Source organism: Rattus rattus, chromosome 5, assembly GCF_011064425.1.
Source record: "Rattus rattus isolate New Zealand chromosome 5, Rrattus_CSIRO_v1, whole genome shotgun sequence".
NCBI classification, from domain to species: Eukaryota; Metazoa; Chordata; class Mammalia; order Rodentia; family Muridae; genus Rattus; species Rattus rattus.
In genome coordinates, this window is record NC_046158.1 from 3,272,655 (window position 1) to 3,290,611 (window position 17,957).

General features: G+C 54.0%; 1 protein-coding gene and 1 non-coding gene across 14 annotated transcripts in view; both read left to right on the forward strand.

Moving 5' to 3' along the window:
* The first annotated feature begins 3,861 nt into the window (after positions 1-3,861).
* Positions 3,862-4,017, forward strand: LOC116902579. Its single transcript, XR_004388172.1, has one exon. It is a non-coding gene; the product is annotated as a U1 spliceosomal RNA (small nuclear RNA).
* Positions 4,018-5,730: 1,713 nt separating this feature from the next.
* Dnm1 (dynamin 1) overlaps positions 5,731-17,957 on the forward strand; it is a 42,996-nt gene continuing 30,769 nt past the window's right edge. For 11 of the 13 annotated variants that reach the window (XR_004387960.1, XR_004387961.1, XR_004387962.1 and 8 more), the window contains exons 1-3: positions 5,731-6,016; positions 17,325-17,398; positions 17,669-17,818. Coding sequence is in view for 10 of the 13 variants with exons in the window: in XM_032902768.1 (XP_032758659.1) it covers positions 5,856-6,016; positions 17,325-17,398; positions 17,669-17,818 (385 nt within the window). In the remaining 3 variants the exon portion in view is untranslated. The remainder of the gene's footprint in view (positions 6,017-17,324; positions 17,399-17,668; positions 17,819-17,957) is intronic. The other 2 variants (XM_032902762.1, XM_032902763.1) reach the window with 1 other exon arrangement.

The window sequence follows — 17,957 nt, forward strand, 5'->3', positions numbered from 1 at the left end:
TGACCAGGGCATCTTCACTTTGTAACCTGCTACCTCCCCAGCACCCATTATTCCTGTCTCCAGTGACGTCATGTGGCTCCTGCTGAATTGTCCCCATGTCCTTGGGGCTCAGCTCATGACACCTGTCATGTGAACGTCAATGAGTGGGTGAATGGATGTAGGATTCCAGTACACGAATCCAATTACCTCCCTCTGTCCCCAGCAGAACGTCCCCCAGGCAGCTCTTCCTCACTTGATATCCACATCCATCCTTCTGCAGAGGATAGTCCCAGGCATCTAGCACAGCACACCACACAGACAACAAGGTAGGCCTGCCACCTGCCACCCCAGCTCAGGACTCCCAGGAAACAGCTATGCCCAGTAGGTGGCAGAGCGGTTGTGAGACCCTGTGTTTATCATGTGACCTTCCCAGTGGCTGTCACCCGCCTGTGCCTCTTTCTATAACTAAACATGGTGAGAAAGATGGAGGACAGAGGCGGGAAGAGCCAGGTGAGCACGGCCTTGTGTCCATCTTCCATCTCCACATTCTGGAGCAACATCCTTCTGACTGAAGGCCTTAATCTGGTCATTTCTGCTGGACACAACTGACTTCTGGGTGACAGCCTCCCCCACCCATACCTTGTCATGACATCCAGCCATGCCCCCTGCTGCCTTCCTAAGACTCCCTGGTCCCTTTGGAGGGTGGGAGCAGAGTCCTGCTTACAGCTTATGTTAATGGTTGTTTCATTGGTTCTCAACCCAAATTCGCTCCCTTGCCTCCGAACCCTGAAATTCAGGGATTTTAATATCCATCCCAGTTGCAGGAGCTGAAGCTCCCAGAGGTGAAGTGGCTTGCTCCAAGTCATCAGGCCAGAAAGAGGTATGTGGAGAACGGACAAAAACACAAGACTGCTGGCTCCATTTCTCACCAGGGCAGAGTCAACAATACCATTAGTCCTCCCCCAGGGAGCATGGGGAGCACCTCCCCAAGCAAGCCATCAGTCCTCTCCCAGGCTCATGGGGAGCACCTCCCCATGCAATGCCATCAGTCCTCTCCCAGGCTCATGGGGAGCACCTCCCCAAGCAAGCCATCAGTCCTCTCCCAGGCTCATGGGGAGCACCTCCCCATGCAATGCCATCAGTCCTCTCCCAGGCTGATGGGGAGCACCTCCCCATGCAATGCCATCAGTCCTCTCCCAGGCTCATGGGGAGCACCTCCCCATGCAATGCCATCAGTCCTCTCCCAGTCTCATGGGGAGCACCTCCCCATGCAATGCCATCAGTCCTCTCCCAGGCTCATGGGGAGCACCTCCCCATGCAATGCCATCAGTCCTCTCCCAGGCTCATGGGGAGCACCTCCCCATGCAATGCCATCAGTCCTCTCCCAGGCTCATGGGGAGCACCTCCCCATGCAATGCCATCAGTCCTCTCCCAGGCTCATGGGGAGCACCTCCCCGTGGGATAGAATGGGAGAATGCCTTTGTACCCAGCCCCTCACACACCCCTCCCTGGCCCAGCAGCTTCCCCTGCAGTGCCTCTGATCTTGGTGCCTGTCTTAGTTTGGGTTGCTGTTGCTGTGAAGAGATGCCATGGCCACAACAACTCACAGGTTTACAGACTTAATGCATTACCATCATGGAAGGAAGCGCGGCAGTACACAGGCAGGCGTGGTGCTCGAGAAGGAACCAAGAGCTCTACATCCAGATGGGGATCTGCAGGCAGCAGGAAGACAAAGACACTGGGCCTGGCTTGAACTTGAAACCCCAAAACCCACTCCACCCCCAGTAACACGTTTCCTCCAACAAGGCCGCACCTCCTGATCCCTGTCAAACAGTACCACTTCCTAATGACCAAACTTCTGAATATAAGAGCCTTAGGGGCCGTTGCTGTTCAGACTACCACAGTGCCCGAGCTCTAGGAGCCCGACCTGCTGGGCGCGTCTGACTCTCCCTGTGAGTCCCTGCTGCACTAGGATGAACCACACCTTATTCACCTCTTCATGGCCTACCTGGGTCTTGCATGAGTTCTCACGTAGACAATGACCCCTGGGCTGGGCTTCTTTTAGGAGCTGTTATCTGAAGACCACTGCTTCAATCCGCTCCCCTGTGTTTCTTTCAGTTTTTCTTTATTTTAGCGTGTGTGTGTGTGTGTGTGTGTGTGTGTGTGTGTGTCTGTGTGTGTGCTTGTGTGTGTGTGTTTGCATGTATGTGTCTGTGTGTATGTGTTTGCATGTGTGTGTCTGTGTGTGTGTGGTGTGTGTGTGGGTGTGTGTATGTGAGTGTGTGTGTGTATGGTGTGTGTGGTGTGTAAGTGTGTGTGTGTGTGTTTATTTGTGTGTGTGTCTGCTTGTGTGTGTTTGTCTGTGTGTGTGTGGTGTGTGTGAGTGTGTGGGTATGGGTGTGTGTGTGCTTGTGTGTGTGCCTGTCTGCATATGTGTGTATGTCTCTGTGTGTGGTGTGTGTGTGGGTGTGTGTATTTGAGTGTGTGTATGTTGTGTGTGTGTATGGTGTGTGTGGTGTGTAAGTGTTTTGTTTTTTTTTGTTTTTTTTTTTTGTTTTTTTGTTTTTGTTTTTTTTTTTTTTTTTTTTTTGTGTGTGTTGTGTGTGTTTTTTTTTGTCTTTTTGTTTGTTTGTTTGTGTGTGTGTGTGTTTGTGTGTGTGTATGTCTGTGTGTGTGTATGGTGTGTGTGTGGTGTGTGTGTATGGTGTGTGTGTGGCGTGTAAGTGTGTGTATGTGTGTGTCTTTGCTTGTGTGTGTGTCTGCTTGTGTGTGTGTGTGTGTGTCTGCATGTGTGTGTCTGCATGTGTGTGTGGGGTCTCTGTGTGTGTATGTGTCCACGAGTTTGTGTTTTGTGTGGAGGTCAGAGGACAACTTGAGGGCATCAGCTTTTCTTTTTAACTATGTGGATACCAGGGATCAAACTGGTAGGCTGGCTTCGTGGTTAGTGCCTTCGTGTGCTGAGCCATGTCCCTGGCCCTCAAGTGGTTGATTTTGTTTGTTTTGTTTTGTTCGCATCTGCTGTGCACACATTGCAAGAGGTTAGAGTATATGGCTTTATGTGCACTCAAAATACATATATTTAGCTAGGAAGATAAAACACACACACACACACACACACACACACACACACACACACACACACCCCAAAAATACATAGACTCCCAGTCCAGACGGTGTTGTCAGTCACACCAACCTCCTCTAGCAGCTTGACTGTCACTCCTCGGCTTCGTGACCATGGACACATCCCTCAGTAGCAGCTCTGAGCCTCATTCTCCTCGTCTGTCACAGCGAGCTACTAAAAGTTCTGTAATGGAGCCAGTGGACTCACCTGGCGCAGCCACTGGCGGGGAGGAATGTCTTAGGGTATGTTCCTATTAATAACTGGCCTCCGTGATGGCCAATGTCTGGAGCTCAGCATAGCGCCCTCTTTCAGCCTCTACAAAGCCATGTCGAGAATACGGGGTCACGGGGTACGTCAGGTGGGCTTGTTCATGGATTCACACCTACATGAAATTTCCTTTGCCCACAGTATCACCCTCTTCAACACCCCAACTTCAGTGTGCCCAGCAATATCCTAGAGGACTTGGTCCCCGTCACATTCTAGTTATGGCACACGATGTCCTGGGTGAGGCCTGGAGTTCTGCATCTCCGACCAACTCCCCACCAGGTCCCAGTGGCTCCGGGATCAAGTATTGCAGGGTAGTTAGCACAATCCAACTTTGTACCGATAAAAGGTAGGCCACAGAATAAATTCTCAGCTGTGATGTTGATCTGTGGGTGGGGAGATAGTCCTGAGGCTTTCAAATACTTCTGGAAAGTGGGTTTTTAACTGTAAGTTTTACTATGAGGAAGTCAGCTATTGTGTTTAAGGCAAAAATAATAATACTTAATTATGGCAGGAAAGATGTCATGATCAAGAAAGTGGTTTGCCCAGGGTGAAGCTCATCCATTGTGTGCTGACCCCCATGAGGTCCCCAAATGTGAGGAAACTCAACTGCACGATTTGTGGCAGCGGAAGCCTATATTCACACTTTCCCTTAAAGAAAAGAAAAAAAATAAGGAAAAAAAAAATAAGGACATCCCAGTTGCAATGGTCCAGACAGACATCTTCAAATTGAATGCCCAGCCTAAATTGATGGTGCTGGTCATCTCGGCTCACACCCCTGCCCTCTCTGGTCCTCAGGATGATAACAGGTTGGCTAAGAACAGCTGCTCTGAATGAGGGGTCTTAAGGCTGGTGTTTCAGCTGCCTGGACTTCTGATGTGGTTGGTGTGGTCGTTAATGAGGGTCAGTGAGCACTGGATCTGGGCTGGGCCCTACACAGACATTCTACCTTGTCATTGTGAATCCTCTACAGATTAGACAGCTAAGAACCAGAAACGACACAGAGGTAAGGTCTAGGTGGTTCTCTCCTAACTGAAAACCCTTTCCACTAGGCTCATGGTCCGCCCACTTCTAGTCTCTGCTCCAGCATTACCATCCTGTATAATTAAGAACACAAGTCCTGCCCCTGCCCTGCTCCCTGCTCATCACTCCGACAGAGTCGTAGTCATTGGCTTAGTTGCATATTGCCCCTCCCTTTCCCACTTGTCTTTCAACCACTTGTAGGTAAGGATTATTGTCACTGCTTTGTACCGGGGTCCTAGCAGGTGCCTGCCTGCTCAGGAACCCAATAGTCTTTAATACCTAGGGCACTTCCCTAGTCTCAGAACATAGAAATGACTGGACAGCCCTCCCTTTCTTGGCCTCCTTGCTGGGAGTCCTAACTAGGTCCTTCTTGATGCAAAAGTGGGTAAGGGGACCTGGTTCCCAACGGTCTGTCTGTGTGAGAAGGACAGGCAAGTATGGCTGCAAGAGCCCTTGGTTTGAATGGCATTGTGTACCGATTTCTGGATGTGGCTATCATCCTCTTGGAGACCTAGAGTTTAAGACAAAACTTTCATCTGTCCTGGGCAGGATTTCCTAGGTATCAGGGCCTTTGTACTTCCTGTCCACTCCACCAGGGTGGTTTCCTCCTATCTGTGTGGCGGGCCCCTTCTTATCTTTTACGTTCCCTTTCAAAGGCTACTTCTTCGGAAAACCTTTGGCTCCTTCCGGCTAATGTGACTTTCCAACCCATGTTGGTTTCCTCCGTTTCTTTTAGTACAAATGATCTTCTGGGTCCTGTCTATCCCACCACCTGTAAGATCTCTGAGTGCGGAGTCCCTAGCTGTTCTGCATAGCGTTGTGTCTGTAAGCTTCGGAAGGGGCCTAGCTTACCAGAAAGGGTTCCTGGTAGTTCGTTGAATTAATGGTTTTTATTTCTTCCTCCTCCAACCAGAAGACACTGAGGTCCCAAGATAAGAAGGAATATGCTGCAGATTTTTGATTCGTGTCAGAACCTAGACTAGAAAGCATCCAAAGCTTAAGTGGACTAGGGCTGACTTTGGTCAGCTGACTGCAGCATGGGGGTGCCAGATCTTCCCTCTAAGGCCTCAGTTTCTCCACTTGGAAATAACTGCTGAAATGAAGTAATTATGAATGACCACCATATACTAGCCAATCTCTATAGTTAGTACTCCTAGCCATCATCAAAAAGATTATCTTTAGTGCAGCATCCGTACCCCCAGAAACACAAGTGTCCCCCGAAAGCCGCAGAAGGAGAAAACTACAACACCCATGACGCCCAGCGCTGCGTCTGCGCATAGTGACCAGTCCACGAAACCCTACTCGCCATCTAGCGGCGGCCTGGAGAAGCGCTCCGCTCGGATCCCCGAGAGGCGGAGGACCCGCGGTGCACGCAGTCGGGATATTCCGCTGCAGCCGCGAAGCCGGGGGCCAAGAGCCGGAGCAGGAGCGGCTGCCGGGATCGCAGCCCGCCGGGCCCGCCGCAACCATGGGCAACCGCGGCATGGAAGACCTCATCCCGCTGGTTAACCGGTTACAGGACGCCTTCTCTGCCATCGGCCAGAACGCGGACCTCGACTTGCCGCAGATCGCGGTGGTAGGCGGCCAGAGCGCCGGCAAGAGCTCGGTGCTGGAGAATTTCGTGGGCAGGTAGGAGCGGCGCGGACACCCGCGCCCCGGTGCCCCGGGTTCCCGCCCCGGGCTCCGACGGCCTGGGCGCTGGTCTGGAGGACCGAGCGCCCCCGCCCCCCACTTGAGCCCTGGGGTCCGCAGCGCCCCCGCCAGCCCGCAGACATCAGTGGAGTCCCCCGCTCACGCCCCCTCCTTCACCCCATCGTCTGCAGGGCGACCCCGGCAGAGGGCTGTCCTTGATCGCCAATACCCGCACGGAGGGGGCCCGCATTACTCAGCGCCTCGCTGGGAGCTGACAGCACCCGGAGGGCAGTGTCCCCTTCCTGGGCTTCTTGGAACCCGCTCTGCCCCCGTGGGAATTCCTGGTCGTGACAGGGGACAGCCCCCTCCCCCAGTCCCTAGAAAAGGACACAGCCCTATAGGCATCGGGGACCAGGCACAACACCCCCCCCCGCACACGCATACAGCGCACACACGCACACACACGCGCGCGCGCGCACACACACACACGCACACACACGCACATACACACACACACACACCTCTGCGGCTCCCGCCGCCATCCGTGCGCAGCGCGGCGGAGGGGGAGGCGCGGGCTGCGGTGTGAGGAAAGGAAGGAGGTGGGGGGCAGAAGCGGCTTGTGAGCCTCTACGGGGCAGCCCGCCCCTGGCTTCGTCTCCCCCTTGGGAAGGGGCCGCTTGTCAGCGTCCTCCTCCCCTAGCCGGGCAGAAGGGTTGTGATGGAGAGAAAAGGCGGCAGAGGGCAGAGATGACTAAGTCCAGGAGGCAGGATGGCGGGGAGGGGGGTGGTGAGCCATTGCAGAACCTAATCCTCCTCTGGCCTCTGATCCCACAAGGCTCTGGGAAGTCCAGGTGGCAGAGTGGAAGGGAGCCTTAGAGACAAAGGGTCTTGGACTTAGGGGCACAGGCAGGGTCGTGACCCCCGCCCCATCCCCCAGGCTCCCTTGGAGCAAAGGAAGACAGAGGTGGCATTTCTGGTTCTTAGAAAGAGCAATCGTTTCTATGAGCTCAGGTGCAGGCCTGGAAAGGGGCTGCCGGGCCCAGAGAGGAGTCTGAAGCGTTAACCTTGACCTCTCACCTGCGAGGCATAAACGCTCATCTTTCTACAGAGTCTTGCTTTCTTGCAGTGACCTTCATGGTTAAGGAGATGTCAGGCATGAGGAGAGGGAAGCAGCGGCCCCTCCTTCCAGAGGAACAAGCATTCTGTGGGGTGACAGCTGGGTCTAAGCCAGGTGTTGCTGGAAACCTTGGGCAAGTCACTTGCCTTTACCAAACCTCAGTACAGTATGGACAGATTGGAGGGTTGATGCCACCACCCATCCTGGGAAGCCACTGCAAACCCACCCGGGGTGGGGTTGGGGGAGAGGAGCTGAGTAGAACCATGTAGTCGTGAGATGTAGACATTCCACCGTGGAAGTAGCTCTGTCCATCTTGTGAGCAGAGAGGACCAGCTGTCTCTGGGTCATGTGACCCCAGAGCTGCAGACACAGGCAAGAAGATGAGCCCCTTCCCAGGGGTTCAGCAGTCAGGGCTGTTGGGGGAGGAGGAATGTATGGTGCCCTGAAGACAGGGGCGTGGAAGAGTGCCCAGCACTTTACAGTATATAAACCACATCTCCATGTCGAGTTCTCTGAGCATTTGCTGGACTGTTCTAAGCCAGACCGTGTGTTCTAGTCAGGGGGTGCAGACCGGAGCCCCTCCCTGCCTTGTTGTAACCCCTGTGAAGCAGGCACAGTGGTGTCTGCCCTATGGATGGGCAACTGACCTTAGATGCTTTTTCTCAAGGTCATATATGCCCGAAGGGGTGATACCTGTCCGACTCCAACTTGATCCTGCATTGGTCATGGGGACAGATTGGAGTGTAGACATCTGGGTTCACATCTGTAGGATGGGGACCCTGGAAACTTACCTGGACCTCCTAAACCGGTACAAAAGCCATTCTCACTAAACCCATGGATGAGAGTCCTTGAGACACTTTGAGAGTCTATGAGGCTGGGGACCTGTCCATGATGCTCTGGCCCAGTGCAGCATCTAGCCCAGACCATAGTAGATAGATAGCCTCGGCTGTTGACCTGCCGCCTGAGAGGCCACAACTTCAGCCAGGAGGACTCGGAAGAGTGTCCAGATGCAGAGGAAGAGGACTGCTCCCAAATCCGAGGGGCAAGTGGGAAGCAGCATCGACCCTTAAGAGCAAGTGAAGAAGCCACAAAATGAACAGCGACATTGGGGCTAGGGGCAGGGTCAGGTCCCAGCCAGCCCTACCTGTGCCCTCACAGATGCCCAACCTCTCTGCCTAGCTCTGGGTCCCCAGACCCGTGAACATGGTAACGACAGCTCTTTCTCCTGGGGCTTTCAGCGCACCAAACCCCCATGGAGAGGAAGTGGGAAACTCCCTAGAGAAAACAAGCTAATCCAGGGCAGGCAGGCTCCCGGGCATCCAGGAGGACCCAGTGTCCTCCTGCAATAGAGGTGACCCAGCAGCTGTCCGGGACCTTGCTAGGTCTTGTTTGATTCTGTGCTGTTCATTTCCCTTCCCTTTACAGATGGGGGAAACTGAGGCCAGTTCATTCAGTCATTTAGCAGTCTCTATTGGAGGGTCCGCAGCAGTCACACTGGAGAGTCTTTGGTGAAGCTGTGCATTCCAGAGAGAGAAACTGAGACCCCTGGAAGCTGTGGTCTGTCTCCCCAAAGAGCTGAGCTGCTTTCCACACAGAGGGCTCAGAAGGTCTTAGAGGAAGGTCTCACCCAGGAGAACCAAGCAATACTAAGCTATGGGAGACACTGGGAGGAAAAAAAAAATCCCAGGCCAGGGAACAGCAAGTGCAAAGGGCCTGGGGCAGGAAAGAATCGGTTCAAGACCCAAACAGGCACCACTAGGACTGTCGTTTAGGCAGGAACAATGGGACAGGGCCTGCATCTGTGAGCCCTCAGGCCACGGTGAGGTGATTGGGTTTGTTTTCAAGATCCTTGGTGGCTCTCCAGTGATGGGGTGACTTCAGATGCTTCTGACAAATGCTAGGCAGGGTTGGGGCAAGAGCCTGGTCTAAGGACACTCCTCCAGGGATGTCAGAGAATGTGGGCTTAGATGTGTCTGGGGCCAGGTCCACTGGCCGATAGACAGGAGAGGGAGTGGGAGGGGCTGAGCAGGAATCAAGGGTGACTTCAGGGTTGGGGTGATCATCGGTGCGATCAGGAGACCCTGGGGGACTGACCTTAGGGTGGGTTGGTGCATAGGTTAAAGGTAGCGTGGATTCAGTCTTGACCATATTGACCAAAGATGCCCTAGACAGCTCCTGGTAGTGGTGGGGAGCTGGGGGAGGGAGGGCTATGGGAGATATAAATTTGGAAGCTGTTGGTGTAGACATGGGATTTAGTCCCGTGAGAACGGATGAGATCATACGGCGTAGTGCAGCTGGGGGAGTGTCTATGGACCCCAAGACTCTCTAGCATTTCCTGAACAGATGCCTGGTGCTCTCAGTGCTATCTCTCTGCTCCACTGCGGGGCCGCCTACATGCCCTCTCTCCCAGCATTCCTCCAGGATAGCAGGGCAGGTAAGCGTTTACCTTTTGCTCTGAGCCAGGGGTAGGAGAGAAATTACGGGAACGAGACAACCACAACAACCCCGTATGTTTTTCTCTATCCCTGGCTATCTACCATTTTCACATCTCTAAAATGGGTACAGTAATGGCATGTCCCCCGTGAGACTTCGTTGAGGGTTGAGAAAATACAGATGTAGCAGGGATGTGTCTTCTCCATCCAGGAGGGACGGGGGTGGTAAGAGAGCCCAGTAGCCAGCCAGGGAGAGGTTGATGATTGCTTCCTAGTTCACAGGCTTGGCCTCCAGTGCCCTTCTCTGCATTTGGCCTCACTTTCCTATGGCAAACTGCCCACCCTCCTTGTTAAGTCCATACTCTTTCTGATCACTAGTGAGCTCATTTCCCAGAGTTGGAGACTGAGACTGAAGACCATGAGGGAATATAACAGACATTGGAGACAAGGGGTCCCTTGCCTGGGATGGACAGAGAGAAGGGACATACCCTGGGCTTGTCCTGAGGAAGTGACGTCAAGGCTGACCTAGATCAGCAATAGGTAGGACAGAGAAGCTGGGGGAGGAAGGATCCATTCAGGTATGGGGAGAGCCGGTCTGAAGGGGCAGTCACCAACCCCACCCCCATGGTCCCCTCGGAGCGTTTGCTGCCTCTGGCTGTGCCTGGAGTTCTCAGTTGGTGCTGGCCTCAGCCAGAGGACCTCTCCCTCCATTCCCACCCGCCATCCTGGTGGCCCAGGATGCTGAGGATGAAAGGTGACCCAGGCAGACGGCATTTGATCCCGGCGCCAGGAGAGTAGAGTTTCCCCGGCGAGGTTGGGGTCAGAGGGTGGGAATCCTGGCTCCTCGGATAGAGAGTCTCCATGTAGGACATTGGTGCAGGAAGCCAGGTGTGGGCACAGCGCTGTCAGGCGTGGGCGGGAACGAGCCAGAGGCCCATGTACCACCTGTCTAAGGATTGCTGTTGTGAATCAGGACGAGGAGATGCTGAAGGCAGTACAGTCTGCCCTTGGCAAACCCACCTCGAGTGGGGACAGATGGCCCCGCTGTCAGGCTGCCCTGTCCCCTCTCATCCCATCTTGCACCACAAAGCCCTCCGATGGTCACAGGTATACACCCTAAAATGGGGGCCATTGTCCCCTGGACCCTGGAGACTTTTATCCACAGGCATATGACACTCAAGATTGGGGCGGGGGGTGGGAGACCCCTGTTTCCCATGCCTAAGGACAGCACTGATTGTTGTTTTGCGGACTCCATTACCAGTGGTAGGGAATGTCAACTATCATTTCAGGCTTCCAGAATAGCTCAGAGAAGGTAGTGGTCCAGCCTGCAGTCACACAGCAATTGAATCAAAGACAGGAGAACCATCAGGTCCCCAGACCTTCCCACGCGACAGTTCACACTCCACACCTGCCCATTTGTACAGCCCCAGCTCCGTCCTCCCTCTGGGTGTCTCTGTGACTCTTGTTCCTTCCGAGATACGAGTCTGAGGACCAAGCAAGCTTAGGAGAAGCTCTCTCTGGAGGCTTGGAATTTCTACAGGCAACAAGAAAATGGCCTATTAGTCCACAGTGCTTACGGCAGATTCCTAAGAGGTGGATGCCCAGTGCCCTGGACAGAGGCCTCAGGACTAAACTCCTCAGCCAACCAAGAAGCCACCACAGAAGCCACCTCTGACTCCTGATCTGATCCTGCCTACCAGCAGGGAACTCTATAGCCCTCTCTTCCTTCTCTCCTCCTCTATCTTAAACCTTCCCAGGGCCCTGTCCCCTCAGAACTGAGTCCCAGATGTCCAGTTGAGCCCTGCTGGCCTGATCACCTTCAGCTAGCACATGCTGGCCACCGGCTATCTGGCAGCTAGTGGGGAAAATAGGTTGGGGTCTTTCTGACCCAGTTTGTCTGCTCTACTCATGTTTTCCCTACTGGCTCCGACCTCCAAGTCTCATCTGCCAGCCCCTCCTCTGGATACCCTCCCTCATGCCCTGTCTCCTTGTCCTGACCCTGTTCCATGTGCAGTGTAAGGCTTTGTTTCCCCTTAAAGCATAGAAGGAAGGAGGCTGGGGGCACCTAGAGATTGCCTTGGATTAGCACCTCTCTATGCTCCTCACCTGGGCTCTGTGCTCTGCTCTTAGAAGGGCAAGCAGGCTATAACCAGATCTCAGTAGACGAATGCGTCCTCACCTGCCTGAGACCCCAACACTCGGGCAGAGTATGAGCCGGACCAATGCTGGCTTTTGAGCGCCCCCAGTGGGCAGTCTGGGTTAGGTCTTCCACAGCCCAGCTCTTAGGGCATCATCTCAAGGGCCCTAGAATAGAGCTGTTGTGCTGAGTCCCATTTCACTGATGGGCAAACTGAGGCTCTGAGCAGGAACACACTCCTGGGAGTGAAACTGGAGATTTCTCCTCAAGCTGCCATGACAGGAAAATACTAATCCGGAGGCATCTGTACCAGGTGTCTTGGGAGATGCCCTGGATCTGATGGCTTATAGAGGCTAGCTGAGGGTCATGTGACTTCTGCCCTCTGAGCTTCAATTTTCCTTTTCCCTGGGAGATGTGGAAACTGATCACACTGACCTTAGCCATCCATAGTAACAGTCAGTCCAGATAATAGATTTCTTTCTGTCGGTCTGTCTGTCTGTCTGTCTTTATTTATTTCTTTGGTGGGGGATGGGGCGAGATAGAGTTTCTCTGTGTGGCCCTGGCTGTCCAGGACTCACTCTGTAGACCAAGCTGGCCTTGAACTCACAGAGATCCACCTGCCTTTGCCTCCAGAGTGCTGGGATCAAAGACTTGTACCACCATACCTGGTCAAGATGATAGTCTATCGCTGTGATTTATGTATCCTAAGATCCACCCTTTCAAGTGCCCAATTCAATGGTTTTTGGTGCCTTTACAGAGTTCTGCAACCATCATCAAAAACTAATCTTAGACATTTCCATCACCCCAAAAAGAAATTTCAGAATGCTGCAGATGTTAGGGCGCCAGCAGAGCCTGGCTAGCAGTCAGCAGCCACTAGCCCTAGTGATTTGGACGATGGCTGGCTCGGGGGCTGGGACAAACAGTTGGGGTTTACTCTTGAAAAAAAATCTTTTTTTTTTTTTTTTTTGAGACAGAAATTCTCTATGTATCCCTCGCTGTCCTGGAACTCAGTTGGTAGCCCAGGCTGGCCTTCAATACCCAGTGATCCACCTACCTCTGCCTGGGAGTAAAGGTGTGTGTCACCACTACCGGGCTAAAAAAAATCTTAATTTTATAATTAGATGGGAAAAAGGAAACTATTTCCATTTTGAGAGAGGGAGGGAGGAAGCATGCATGGAAAGACAAAGGGACAGGGGAACTAGGAAGGCTGAGCACTGCTCTCAGGGGTTCCTCCCATCACCAACTTGTACCATGGCCCTGTACAACAATTTTCTTCTTCTTCTTTTTTTTTTTTTTTCCAGAGCTAGGGACCAAACCCAGGGCCTTGCACTTGCTAGGCAAGCGCTCTACCACTGAGCTAAATCCCCAACCCTTCTTCTTGTGACTCAGTGTCCCCTGCCGTCCAGTGAGCTGCAAGTGGGCACTGGGAGAAGTCTTCACCCAACCTCAGTACGCTCAGCAGGGTGTCCGAGTGCCCACCTCATGCCCACCTCATGCCCGCCTCGTGCCCGCTGGGCGCTGGCATAAGGAGGCAGGTCCCACCCAGTCTCTGCATTAGCATATGAAGGGAGGCCAAGGCTAGACTGCCTGAAAGGTCGAACTTCAGGTTGATATTCACAAGCGGCAGCTCGAGGGATGCCCCGGGCCTCCTGGGTCTCCTGGGACCCAGGGAACAGAGAAGGACTTGTTGCCTGAGGCAGCTTCGCCTTCTCCTCTGTGTTTCTTGGCTGACAAAATCTCCTTCCATTACTCCAGATCACTGCTTCGGAGGCCACCTCCGTAGTTGACTGGTCCTGCCTGCCAGGAGCTCCGTTTGTCCTTGAAATCCCTCTTGCCAGGTTGGAAACCCACCTTCTACCTCTGTCCCTGACTGGTGGTCCATGAGCTATAACAGCTGTGGCTTGTCCAGCCCTTGACCCCAACAAGCCCCAGAGCCACCCATTGCAATGGTGTGGAAACAGGCACAAAGAGGGACCCCCAAAGGGGGAGCTCCAACAGTGCCGGACCTGTCTGCTGCCGGAGCCCAAGAGACAGAAGACAGGAGAATGGCCCCCTGTCCAAATAGACAAAGTTATTTCTTGTCATCATTTGCTCCCAGGCAGGGTCAGGAAATCAGGATGCTCTCGCTCCCAAGCCTCGGGTGCAGGAGTAGGAATGGGGGAATCACTTTGGCACATGGCTGAGGCTCCTTGCCTCTGTGGGTAGGGGATGACGGTGCTGATTTCGTGAGGAAGTAGGTGGTGCTGGAGGTCCTGAGAGGAGTTTGTTTGGTCCCTTCTGTGCCTCAGGTTTGAAGGTGTCTCTGCAGATGGCAAAGCAAGGCCTCCGTGTGAAACAGCCATCTGCTCAGAATGAGTGGGAGGGCTGGCAGGCCACCAGCTGCCCTCCCATGCTGGGCTCAGCACTGGCCCGTGGTGATAACAAGCCTGCACGCTCTCCCTAGACACCCGCTCTGCTGTCCCCGAGGCCTAAACAGGAGGTGTGATGGTGGTCTGACCGGAGGTCGAGTCAAGGATGCTGGCCCTTCACAGAGAGCCACAGTGTCTGGGTATCAGGAAAGCTACAAAGCAATTCATTCTAGTGTCTCTGGAGGACCTACTATGTGTCAGGTTGTCTGCTCTTGGGGGGCTACTGGTCCTGTCTGGTCCTGTGAGGCTTCCTGGGTCTTGTTCAGTTACTCTCCATTGCTGTGTGTCTTTATCCATCCTTGCCCTCTCTGGGCTTCAAGACAATGATGGTGGAGTAGGGTGCCCTCTATTCCGCTGTTTTCCTTGCTTTCATCTTGCCTTTCATGGTGCCTGAGTCAGCATTCAGTACCCAGAGGAGGCAAGGCAGAGGTTTCTGTGGAGTTTGAGATTTCTTGCTGAAGTTTGGGGGTCCTCCTACAGGAGGCTGAAAATGAGGGGCCCTTCTGGGTAGCCCCTATGGTCTTCATGTCCTGGGCATGGGCTAAGTCTTGCTGCCGAGAGGCCCCATAAGTCCTTTAACAACCATGTGTGATGTTCTGCCATAGCTGAGTGCACATCAAGAATGTAGGAATGAGCACCAGGCAAGGGAAGGGCGGAAGTGGGACTAGAACCCACAGCCTATACATGGCACTGCCTCTTAACCTCTAAGGCAAGCAGGCTGTGGCAAAAGAAAGCATGACAGTCAGTCATACAGGATCTTGTTGACTCCTGAGGCCAGTCCTTGGAGACTTGAATCTCCACAATGAGGAACCAGCGCTTGTAACAAGCGGCCTCGTGGATTCTGACTCAAGCTGAGTGGCCCTCTCTTAGAGAGCCTGGGCTCCTGACATCACCCCGGGCCTCTAAGAGCTTGGTCTTTCTTGGCTTGTGCTGCTTATGGGTTCCAGCTCTGAGGTGGCAGTGACTTGGGCCAGACCCCAAGCAGCCATCAACCATCTCAGGCAGGGAATGGGACCTCAGAGGCTCTTCAGAGCCCTCCCCTTCAGAGCCCCTACAGGGCTAGGTGGGCACATCTGCTCCTAGGGAGGCCTCTCAAGGAGTAACTTCAGGGAAGATCCAAATCTCTGTATGGGGAGGGCTCTCTATGGGAGCCCCATCCTTCCCAGCCCCTCCTGCAGTTTCCACAGCAACCACTGTTGCCATGGCTCTCCCTGGCAAGCTGCTGGTGAGGAAGAGGGTGGACCTGAGGCCCATACACCCACCAGAGCCACTGAGAAAACAAATGTGCTACCTCCACAATCCTGGAGACCCCCCGCCCCCGAGACAGAAGGGTGACCCTCCCCCGAGGAGTCACTGAAGAAAGGCTGGGCGATGAGGCAGGAAGTCCCCTAGGCTGGTACTCCCTCCCTCCTGGCTTGCCTGTCCCACCACAGGCTACGCTGTTTACTTTCTGCCTCCACCGCACTGTGAGCGCCTTGGGTGGGGAGCTGGTGACTCATCTCTCATCCTCATGGCCCAGCACAGGGCCTGGCACAGATCAGAGTCAATTCAATTATATAAAAAGCTAAATCTGGCTCCTTGGATGAAGGGGGGTGGCACAGTAGGACGGAGGACATTTCTAGCCTCTGGGGTACAATAGGCATTTGGGTTTGAATGCCAGACCCAGGGGGCTGGAGTATACAGTTTAAGGACAGAGTACTTGAGTAACGTGTAGAGGGTCTGGGTTTGAAGTCCAGCGCAGAAAAACACACGAAACAACAAAAATCCAAGCTAGTAAGACGAAGCTCACAGCTCATAGCTCTGCTGTGTTACCTTGAGTGAGTCGCTTCCCCTCTCTGAGCCTCAGTCGCTTCATCTATAAAGTGAGAATCTCTGTGAGAGTCTCCTTTGATGACTTGGGGATTCCCTTAGGATGCATTGGATCCCTCATGGATACCGAGCCCTGGGCTGGCATAGTATCCGGTAGTAGGCGGAAAGTACCGGCCCTGTCCTCTTGCACAATATTAGTATCTCAAGAAGGAAATGCATTTGCTTGGTACCTAGAAAGGATTAATGCATGCCAAGTTTCCCTTGCCTTCCCCAAGCCGGTAGCCCACGGAACCCCAGAAGTCTCTGCTTTTCTAGAGGTGGCACAGGAGAGGACTCCCAGAGGGGGCCTTGAACCTGAGGCCCCCTGCGCCTGTCTGTCCTCCTTGGAACCTTGCCCCCGAGACTCGGGTGTGGGAAGTGTTGTGAGCCTCCATTGGCTCTGGGCTGACTCTGAGTATCTGATGCCCTCAGAGTCTCCCTGGGTCCCTTCCAGAGGATGACTGGCTGGATCAGTGTGGTCCCTCAGGCTCTTGTCTGCTTCCCCATCTCCTGGGTTCCGGGGCATCCCGTGACTGCTGATTCTGCCAGCCTGATTCCTGGAGAGGCCTCTACCCTCCCTTCAGCCCGTGGAAGTCATGGGTGGGGGAATTGAGAATAGCTGACAGAGACTCATCCAAAAGTTGACATCAGCAGGAGCAAATGTTGGGTCTGGACTGTCTGTCCGGTCTCAGGGAAGTCCTAGGGAGGGGGCTGCGTCCCCTGGGGCCTGGAGGTCAGGAGCTCTTACAGAGCTTAGCCCAGGCTCTCCTCTGCTATGTCGTGCTATCAGAAGATCCCTGAGGCTTGTTCTCTCTCCATAAAGTGGAGACAGTAACTGCGTCCTCCTCCCAGGGCTACTTTCTGGAGCCCATGAGCTACTGCCCACAAAGCAGCTGGCATGCAGTTGGTACCAAAGAAGGCTGAGTTCTGTTCTTTGCCTCCTCCGGGCTGCGTCTGCCTCGTCTTCACTTCTAGCCAGATGGGGGCCTGGGGAAGAGGAACAGGGAGGAGGGCAATTCTGCTATGTTTTTGCTGGGACCTAACTGGCCATCAGTTACTTGGGCTATCCTGTGCTACAGTCTCCCAGAGGTTGGGATGGGGGCAGGGACTTTCTCTTGACTCAGAGCTAACATGGTATATATTTGAGGGGCATCTGGGGAGTTGCCTGTCCAGCCTCTTGGCAACCTGATGTGGTTACTCAGGGGAGCCCCTCCCCTTAGTGACTTAATGTTCTCGGTAAGATGCTGTGAGACCTGGTCTTTGAGGGGACTTTGTGTCTCCTAGTAGCAAGACAGGTACTCCCTGGGAGGGAAGGCAGCTGCCCCCAGATCCTGACCCTCTTCTGACCCCCAACTCATTGCAGGGACTTCTTGCCCCGAGGATCTGGCATCGTCACCCGGCGTCCCCTGGTCCTGCAGCTGGTTAATTCTACCACAGGTTCGTGCCCTTCAGCAGCAGCCAGGCATGGTCCCTCCCCAAGGTGAAGTCCAGCCTAGCTACTGAAGTTGTTTTCTGAGTGACTTTAGGCAAGGTCATCCTCCCCTCCTTGGGCCTTGGTCCCAATCTAGACAGTGGGCATACAACTGTAAAATGGAGATAAGGCTCGCTGTGTTCAGAGGTAAAGGGTGGATTACGCGGGAAGGATGCCTCTCGTGGGCTTCCCAGGTCTAATGCCTCCTTCCCTTCCCCTGCCGGCTTCTGGAGCAGAATATGCCGAGTTCCTGCACTGCAAGGGGAAGAAATTCACCGACTTCGAGGAGGTGCGCCTGGAGATCGAGGCTGAGACCGACCGAGTCACTGGCACCAACAAGGGCATTTCGCCTGTGCCCATCAACCTGCGGGTCTACTCGCCCCATGGTGAGGAGACCTGGCCCCGCCTCCTCCTTCCGGCTTCTTTATCTAGCCTCGCCTCCTGGGCCAGTTTTCTGGCCCCACACAGTTCATATAATTGCTGAGCATTGTGGTCCTCTATGTCTACTTACCCCACGCGCCCACC